At 43.9% G+C, this 10,335-nt stretch overlaps 1 protein-coding gene across 1 annotated transcript in view; it reads right to left on the reverse strand.

Moving 5' to 3' along the window:
• cdx1b (caudal type homeobox 1 b) overlaps nucleotides 1-7,843 on the reverse strand; it is a gene marked incomplete at both ends in the record, with an annotated part of 15,982 nt that extends 8,139 nt beyond the window's left edge. The window contains one exon of the mRNA XM_083661315.1: nucleotides 7,378-7,843. Coding sequence (XP_083517441.1) covers nucleotides 7,378-7,843 — 466 coding nt within the window. The remainder of the gene's footprint in view (nucleotides 1-7,377) is intronic.
• Between the last annotated feature and the right edge of the window lie 2,492 nt (nucleotides 7,844-10,335).

A 10,335-nucleotide genomic window follows, 5' to 3' on the forward strand; every position in this document is an offset into this window, starting at 1 on the left:
CCAAACTATAAATCAGTAGTATCTCCTGTCTTGACATGATGGAATAATACAAGTATAATAGTAATCATAATACATTTGTTTTATGGTAGCCCCAAATCTCAGTGCTTCATTTCATTTCATGAACAAAAACAGGAGAACAGACTAGAAAAAAAAACTGCTCATTTGACCTGGCATATGGACACTTGTTTCACAGCCAAAGTCCAAATATCCAAATATATAAAAAAAACAGTATCAGCCCTTTGTTGAACGTATTATGACCGTACCAGATTATTGTGTCAGTGTTTGGGAGTCTGGGGCACATTCACAAGCTTATACTCCATGGACTGCAATTGTAAGGCTTGCAAAAGACTGATGCAAACAAACTGTCTAAATATTGCTCAGTCTGTAGCCTGTCTATCTGGAGACAATCATGTTTAATATATCCTTAGTATCATTGTCCATTTGTCAGATTAAGCTATCACAATGTAAAAACAAAATTCCTCTTCTGTGTATCATATTGTAACCTTTTTCCGAAGTATTTGGATGTTTCATTGTTGCTGCGCGTACATAAGATGTGTTTCAGTGAGAGGTCAAGTATATAGATACTAGAATGTCAAATGTCAGGTTCCTCAGATGTTTGGGGACACATTTTGACATTCTGCACAGCAGGTGCCGAACTCCGTACAGGGGAGGCCAACAGAGAGGCACTGGAACTTTCCACTCTTTTAACAGTTTGGATCTTTGCAATACAAGTAAGTAATGTCTCTCACTTCTGTAGGTGCTGGGGGTTTCCTAAATAGGACTGGTTTAATGGCTCCATCTCTGACAATCCATCCCTTGCCGATAGGACTCCATAACATTGGTTTGGGCATGTGACTGTGACACCATATCGCTGTCTGATACATTGCTCTTTGCACATGTGCAAATGCATCCTCTGTTGGTGGCAAATTTGCAGAGGCTGCATATGTTGTTGATGCAATTATGAACCTCAGTTCATCCAAGTTTGTGCACATCAGTCCATTTTCCTTTTTATTTTTTCCGTAAAGCAGAAGTGCAAATTCTCTTGCGACTGGCAAAGACTTCCAAGCTGGAAGAGTCCAAAATGGGCCAGATCTTTGAGCTCACTGAGATGGGTCTTGAGTTTGGTGAATGCTGTTGTCTTTCCTATTCTGTACAAACTACTTGTTGTGTCACAGCCAGTGAGTGCATGACATGCTGGTAGACAGCAAGAGCAATGTATCAGACACTGATATGGTTTCACAGTCACATGCCCAAACCCCTGTTATGGAGTCCTATCGTCAAGGGATGGATTGCCAGAGATGGAGCCAACCAGTCCTATTTAGGAAACCCCCCAGCACCTACAGAAGTGAGAGACATTACTCACTTGTATTGCAAAGATCCAAACTGTGGAGAGAGTGGAAAGTGCCAGTGCTTCTCTGTTGGCCTTCCAACATCTTATGCGCAGCAACAATGAAAGATCCAAATACTTCGGAAAAAGCTTACAATATGATACACAGAAGAGGAAAGAATGTAACATTGTGATAGCTTAATCTGACAAATGGACAATGATACTAAGGATGCAGTATATTAAACATGATCGTCTCCAGATAGACAGGCTGCCTCCAGACTGAACAATATTTAGACAGTTTTGTTTGCATCAGTATTTTGCAATCCTTACAATTGCAGTAAATGGAGTATAAGGTTGTGAATGTGCCCCGGACTCCCAAACACTGGCACAATAATCTGGTAGGGTCATAATACGTTCAACAAAGGCCTGATACTGTATTTCATATTTGGATATTTGGACTTTGGCTGTGAAAAAAGTGTCCATATACCTGGACAAATAAGCAGCCACTTTTTATTTCTCTGTTCTGTTTGATTTTTGCCTTATTTTGTTTTCTAGTCCGTTTTTCTAGTCTGTTTTTGTGATTGTGTATTATGTATTATGATTACTATTATACTTGGATTAATGTTCCAGTTTCAATCAAACTTCCAATATTTACAGCTTGTTATTTCTGTTTTATGGTAATGGTAAATGGCTTGCATTTATATAGCGCTTTTATTTAAAGCGCTTTACAATCAGTAGGTACATTCACCTATTCATGCACCGGGGTGGCTTTAGCTCAGGAGGTAGAGCGGGTCGGCCAATGACGCACGGGTTGGCGGTTCGATCCCCGCTCCCTCCCAGCTGCTGTCGCTGTGTCCTTGAGCAAGACACCTTTAACCCTCCTTGCTCCCGGCCTGCGTGGCAGCCTGCCACCATCGGTGTGTGAATGTAGACTATCTACTGATTGTAAAGTGCTTTGGATAAAAGCGCTATATAAATGCAGGCCATTTACCATTTGCCATTTACCACCGATGGCGGCAGGTTAGGGTGCTGGCACACCATCAGGAGCAATTTGGGGTTCAGTATCTTGACCAAGGACACTTCGACATGCAGACTGGAGGAGGTGGGAATTGAACCACCGACCTCTTTGATCCAAAACGATTAGTGGACGACCCGCTCTACCTCCTGAGCTACAGCCGCTCCAGGTGGTTTGTAATTTAGATAATCTTTATTTTATTGGGTTACTCACATTCTGACTATTTGGTGATGTAGTTCAGCCACCTGGTATTTCCCTCTCCAAATATGATGACCATCAGAGTGAGCATTCTTAACTTATAGACTATTATGCCAGTGACCTAATTTGACTGTTTCAGAGAAGAGGTAGTAGGCCTATGTCTAAAGAAATCTCATTTGCAATACAACTGTACCAGATATCTCCATACAGCTACTGGTCAGTGTTCAATAGCACCCTAGACAACTCCGTAATGGTATATTTTTCAGGGATTTCAGTTTTTCTGATAAATGAGAGAAAAGTGATGGAGTCCTATGTTCCTATCACCACAAATTACAATTTCCGCCTAAACTAAAGCTATATTTACAGGACTATAATTCATTATCTTTTTAGGTAAATCATTTTTTGACTATTTGGTGATGTAGGGCAGCCACCTGGTTCATACCTCAGCAAATCTGACGAGGAAAAGAGTGAGCATTCCCAAGTTATAGGCTTTTATGCCACTTATTCCCCATTCAGAATAACATACAATCATTTGACTGTTTCAGTGAAGAGGTAGTAGGCCTATGTCTAAAGAAATCTCATTTGCAATAGAACTGTACCAGATATCTCCATACAACTACTGGTCAGTGTTCAATAGCACCCTAGACAATTCAGTAATGGTATATTTTTCAGGGATTTCAGTTTTTCTGATAAATGAGAGAAAAGTGATGGAGTCCTATGTTCCTATCACCACAAATTACAATTTCCGCCTAAACTAAAGCTATATTTACAGGACTATAATTCATTATCTTTTTAGGTAAATCATTTTTTGACTATTTGGTGATGTAGGGCAGCCACCTGGTTCATACCTCAGCAAATCTGATGAGGAAAAGAGTGAGCATTCTCAAGTTATTGGCTTTTTTGTCACCTTTCCCCTATTCGGACTGGCCTAATTTGGCTCTTTTTCAGGGATTGGGGTAGTTCTAAAGAACAGCCAAAAAAACATCTTTTCCCCCAATTTTCTTTTTGACAACAATCAATTTCATTAATGGGAGACCCTAAAGATAAGAAAAATCATTGTTGTCATTTGTTCTACCTCGGGTAGGGGTATCTCAAAAACTAAAGCCTTTTTTGAGGACTTGCTGCTAGACTATTAATGAACAGTCAACTTATCTTAAAAAACAGAGCACGCACACACACACACACACACACACACACACACACACACACACACGCACACGCACACACGCACACACACACGCACACACACACACCCTCAGCCCCTCCTCCCCCACAGTGCAGACTGCCCCCCTCAGCCCCCAAACACTGCCCTGTGATATGACCTGGACTGGACGTTAGCTGCTAGTCTTCATTATTGAAAATAGTCCAAGACATCATTTGATGGTGGGAGGAAACCGGACCACCCGGGGAAAACCCACAGGAACACGGAGAGAACATGCAAACTCCACACAGAAAGGACCATGGGACGGACCAGGGTTCCAACCCGGGACTTTCTTGCTGTGAGGCAACACTGCCAACCACTGAGCCACCGTGCTGTAGTCAAAGCCACAGACTTTTTTCTCCGTTTTTTGTTTTGTTTGCTGTGGAAACTGATATAGCTACACGCACTGCATGACAAAATAAGAATTTTTGATTTCACACTTTGAATTGGTAGACAAAGTTGATTTGTAAAAAACATCTTGTTTCTTGCTGGGACTCAGCATGTTTGGGTAATTGAAAAGCGCTCACAACGCGCTCAGAAAAGGGGCGGCTGTAGCTCAGGAGGTAGAGCGGGTCGTCCACTAATCGCTTTGGATTAAATAGGTCCGTGGTTCGATTCTCGGCTCCTCCTCTGCATGTCGAAGTGTCCTTGGGCAAGATACTGAACCCCGAATTGGTCCTGATGGTGTGCCAGCACCCTGCGTGGTAACCTGCCGCCATCGGTATGAATGGGTGAATGTACCTACTGATTGTAAAGCGCGTTGGATAAAAGCGCTATATAAATGCAGGCCATTTACCATTGACCATAAAACATGAAATACAAGGTGTAAATATTGGAAGTTTTATTGAAACTGGAACATTAATCCAAGTATAATAGTAATCATAGTACATAATACACAATCACAAAAACAGACTAGAAAAACAGGACAATATTATAATTATTTTAACTATACATTCACCTATACTGGGTGAATGTACCTACTGATTGTAAAGCGCTTTGGATAAAAGCGCTATATAAATGCAGGCCATTTACCATTGACCAAAATGAATGAATGAATTATTATTATTATTATTATTATTATTATTATTATTATTATTATTATTATTATTATTATTATTATTATTATTATTATTATTTGACCAAAGAAAAACTTGTGCTGTGAGGCCAATTTCAGTTACTATTTTAAGCGCTATACTGCTCAACCCCCCCCCCCCCCCCTCCCCCACTCACACACACACACACACACACACACACACACACACACACACACACACACACACACACACACACACACACACACACACACACACACACACACACACACACACACACACACACACACACACACACACACACTTCAAAGTGGGACCGGTCTTGTCTTGTGCTGTCTGCTCCGCCTCGGGAGTCGCGGACAAGACACCGGGCAAGCCTCATTACCATGACAACACCCAGACCGGACAGACCAGAGGACAGACTTCACACCTCACAAACACACACGCACGCACGCACGCACACACACACACACACACACACACACACACACACACACACACACACACAAACACACACACACACACACACACACACACACACACACACACACACACACACACGCATCCATTAATAACGTGGGAAGATTATGTTCCACTGTCACTTTATTTCGTTTAATTTAATTTTATTTAGTCCAGTTGCATTGATTTAATTAACGCTATCATGTTCTCAATAACCTGGTAAAATAAAGGAGATGAAGGAATTTAGTTTGCATTTTCGCCTATATTTTATTTTGCCTACTTTAGGCAATTTTTCAGGCTACTTTGTTTTTTTTATTAATTTGCTATTTTCATTTCGGTTATTATTGATGTAATTATTTTTGTTTAATTGTATTTAATTTCATAGGATTTTTTCTGACGTTGTCATGGGTGACCTCAGAATGAGGTGAAATTAACATTAGGCTAATATTAGCCAAACTCCTCTGAAGATAAGACAGGAAATAGCCTTTAGCGAGATTTTATTCACGTTCAAAACGCCCCGTCTGCACCGCATGGCTTCTCAGTTCAGAAACATGTTCAGATTAATTAGCAAATAATTACACACCCACCCACCCACACACACACACACACACACGCACACACACACACACACACACACACACACACACACACACACACACACACACACACACACACACACACACACACACACACACACACACACACACACACACACACACACACACACACCTGTCAAAACGCGACAGTTTGGGGAAATCTTTGCAGCAGCTGAAACTCTTCATGGATCACTGCGAGTCACTGCGTGTAAATTGCCACAAAACCATGTTCCCTTTTGTTGAGTATTTTAATGCACTTCAGTTGTCCGGCGGCCTGTTGCCCGACTTCATGGTCTGAAAAAGTTGCCGTGTCTCTCAGCCTGTCAACCTGATTATGGACTGGAATATGTTATCTGCTCAGGCGTCATGTCAAACTTATTTTAGACATAAGGCAAATAAATACAGCGTGATGTGCCTATCAAACTGACTGTTGTTGGTGGGGTCTAATTTTCGGTTTCTCCACCGTTCCTTACTATAATCTGACATGGCATGCCTCTATTCTCTGACTGAGACCAATTAACGTCTGAATGCCCAAACACATCGGATTATAGCAGCTGCAATCCTCTCTCATATAAAAATGTTAAATAGTTTTAAAAAGGAAGGAAAACGGGATGTAACGTCAGTTGCTATAGGCCAAATAAATAAATAAACACCCAAGTAAATAAATAAATAAATAAATAAATAAATAAATAAATAAATAAATAAATAAATAAATAAATAAATTAAATGAATACAAATAAAAAAGCTTTCAGCTGCAGAATGTATAGCCTACCTCTTAGAGCTTTGTGACCTTCAGTAAATTTATGTGAATAATGATGATGCCACACAGTGTCGTTTTTGCTCCTCGGATATAGATTGCTATAACCACAGAATGTGTTATTGTAACTGCAGCATTCAGATTTTAGGTTATAGCACAGATGTTGAAACTTGTATTTTCAAAGCATTTTGACTATGTGTCTATAGGCCTATACTCTATGCGTCTGCAATTAACCCCATGGGGGCACAAAAAAAAGTGATTTGAATTAAATTGTATATGCCTGCCTGTGGCCCCTGGAAGGTTTCTTCCAAGTTCTCTGAAGGTTTTTCTTGGGAGTTTAGTTACGTCTGCTACATTCTCTGTATGTCCCTCATGACATGCCTGTGAATTACTCATTCACAGATTCATGATGTCACAGAGGACTTTTTTTGTATAGCCCTAATTCAGAATTAGGGCTATAAATAAACAAACTTGATTTGAAATAAACAAACTTGACTTGAAATAAACAAACTTGAAATAAACAAACTTGACTTGAAATAAACAAACTTGACTTGACTTGAAATAAACAAACTTGACTTGACTTGAAATAAACAAACTTGACTTGAAATAAATAAATAAACAAACTTGACTTGAAATAAATAAACAAACTTGACTTGAAATAAATAAGCAAACTTGACTTGAAATAAATAAACAAACTTGACTTGAAATAAACGTAATAGATAAGGTGTCTTAATGGTGTTGTAAACGTAATAGAGTGTATAAGGTGTCTTACTGGTGTTGTTTGGCGGGGCACTGCTGCGCCTCATCCAGTCGTATGGGTTCCTGCTCCGCTGGGGGGAGCCTCCGGGTGACAGCTGCCCGGCCGAGGGGTTGAGGGAGGCGGGCAGCAGAGAGGGCGTCTGCCCGGGCCCAAACTCCCCCGGGCTGAAGCCCAGGCCGGGGCCCACAATGCCCCCGGGCCCCGGGAGGCCCGACCCGGCCGGGGGCTGGCCGTAGTGGGCCCAGTCGTCGCGGGGCGGAGGGGGCGGGTAGGCCGGGCTCCATGCACCCTGGCCTGGGCCGTGAGGGTCCCCGCTCAGCCCGGGGACGTGGTGGTGGTAGCTGGCGAAGTCGCTGTACTGCGGCGGGGCCGGGTGGAAGCTCTGTGGGGGGGCCAGGTTCAGCCCGGGGTGACCCGCCCGGGCGTTCTGATGAGGGTACATGGCCGGGTCCTTATCCAGCAGGTAGCTCACATACATCTTTACACCAGGAGGAGATGGCTCTCTCTCTGCATACTGAGACTCCAGACTGCCTACCAAGCTCTACCTCTCTCTACCTGTCCACCTCTCTCTCTCTCTCTCTCTCTCTCTCTCTCTCTCTACCTGTCTACCTCTCTCTCTCTCTCTCTCTCTCTCTCTACCTTTCTCTACCTGTCTACCTCTCTCTATCGCTCACTATTTCTAGCTGCCTGTCTCTCTTCTCTACCTGTGCAGAGCTCCACCTGCTCTCTCTCTCTCTCTCTCTCTCTCTGGTCTCTCCCCATCAGCTGCCAGTTAAGTGTGTTGCAGTCACATGGTGACTTTTATTGCCCTTATCTCCCTCCCACTGTCTCTCTATGTCTCTCTTTCTCTCTCTCTCTTTGTCTCTCTCTCTCCTTCCTCAATTCAGTTCCTTATTAACTCGGGAAACAACTAAATTATTTTTTATTCCTTTCTAATCTTTATAGGCCATTATTATTGTTATAATTATTATGACCACGTGCGTAATTATGAGGGCCCTCGTCTGTCCATCAGTTCAGTTAAGACAGGCCTGGAGCAGGACACCCCCGTCTCCTCCCTATCTGTGAGTGTATTTGCATGACAGACCGCTGCTGCATTTCAAAGGCTGCCATCAAAGACAGCAGCCAAACTACAAATGACCTACAGAGACAGAGACACATCGATGCTCCTCCCCTTTCTCTTCACATTCCCTTTATTTCCAACCCAGTGGCCAGAATAAAACGTTGGAATTTTAGCTTGTAGCTCAGGAGGTAGAGCGGGTTGTCCACTAATCGCTTTGGATAAAAGAGGTCGGTGGTTCGATTCCCGGCTCCTCCAGTCTGCATGTCGAAGTGTCCTTGGGCAAGATACTGAACCCCAAATTGCTCCCGTCGGTGTGCCAGCACCCTGCGTGGTAGCCTGCCGCCGTCGGTGTGTGAATGGGTGAATGTACCTACTGACTGTAAAGCGCTTTGGATAAAAGCGCTATATAAATGCAGGCCATTTTACCATTTACCATTTAGTTTCTGAATCCAGGCCAGGATAGGTACAGTCTGAATCCAGGCCAGGTTAGGTACAGTCTGAATCCAGGCCAGGTTAGGTACAGTCTGAATCCAGGCCAGGTTAGGTACAGTCTGAATCCAGTCTGAATTCAGGCCAGGATGGGTACAATCTGAATCCAGTCTGAATCCAGGCCAGGTTAGGTACAGTCTGAATCCAGGCCAGGATAGGTATAGTCTGAATCCAAGCCAGGATAGGTACAGTCTGAATCCAGTCTGAATCCAGGCCAGGATAGGTACAGTCTGAATCCAGTCTCGGCAGTCTGAATCCAGGCCAGGATAGGTACAGTCTGAATCCAGTCTCTGCAGTCTGAATCCAGGCCAGGATAGGTACAGTCTGAATCCAGTCTTGGCAGTCTGAATCCAGTCTGAATCCAGGCCAGGATAGGTACAGTCTGAATCCAGTCTGAATCCAGGCCAGGATAGGTACAATCTCAACGTAAATTTGAAACAAAGCAGCGAATCATTTCAAAACCTCGCTGCCTTTCCAACAGATGTAACAGTGAATCTTGACTGACACAGGAAGAGAGAGGTGCAGTGAGATCACAGCATGGGGGATCTTCTCAGTCCTAAAGGGTCATGGTTGCAGTATATTGTCGACTTTCTCTCCAGGAGTGAGAAGGAGGAGAATGCTTTAGTGACACGGCTCACCAGCAAACTCCATCAGGATGAAAACAGCGTGGTCGTGCAGAGCTGCTGAAACACATCACATCATTCCTAATGGAAGGAAAGGTGGGTGAGGAGCAGCACAATGGGAAGGGCGTTACGTCCCCATCAACACGATCACCCTCTCGACACCATAGCTCTCTCGTCTTCTCCAGTTATTCTCATCCTTTATCAGTGAAGCCGACACACAACATGGAGCCCCAGGCTGGTGGACACACAACAGCGTGTGTGATGTTCTTGGGATCGGAGAGGGACGTTAAGGTGAGAGACTACACCCATGAATCAGGAAGCGAGAGAGCAAACTTCTATTCTACCATCTCGTCTGGCATGGTTCCGCCAACACTGGGGGTCAGCAACACCCCACCGAGCCAGACCGACAGAAGGAGTTGGTGGAAGCAACCCGACAAGCAAGTCAGGGTGCTCAAGGGGCAGCCATGGATCCGATGCATGGCCAACACAGTAGTCGCCGAGATGCGGAGATCCTCCTATTGAACGGGTGTCAAGCTCATATAGCCTCCCTGAAGAAGTGAACATACAGAAACTCCAGAAGTGGGTGATTCTACTCGGATTCGGCTGACCGGACTCACAGAGATTCAGCTGCCTGGCGCCACTGAACCCCGGTCGGCCGTCTCCGCTGACGCCCAGCCGGATCTCCAGCTGCCCATTTCCTGCATCCATACCCCGATCCTCATTGTTCTATAACTGCTGAAGCTGACTCGGCACTCCAGACCCTGGCTTCTGGTCCAGCACTCCAGCCCCTGGCTTCTG

The sequence above is a fragment of the Poromitra crassiceps genome (genome assembly GCF_964638095.1).
Source record: "Poromitra crassiceps genome assembly, chromosome: 26".
In the NCBI taxonomy this organism is placed as follows: Eukaryota; Metazoa; Chordata; class Actinopteri; order Beryciformes; family Melamphaidae; genus Poromitra; species Poromitra crassiceps.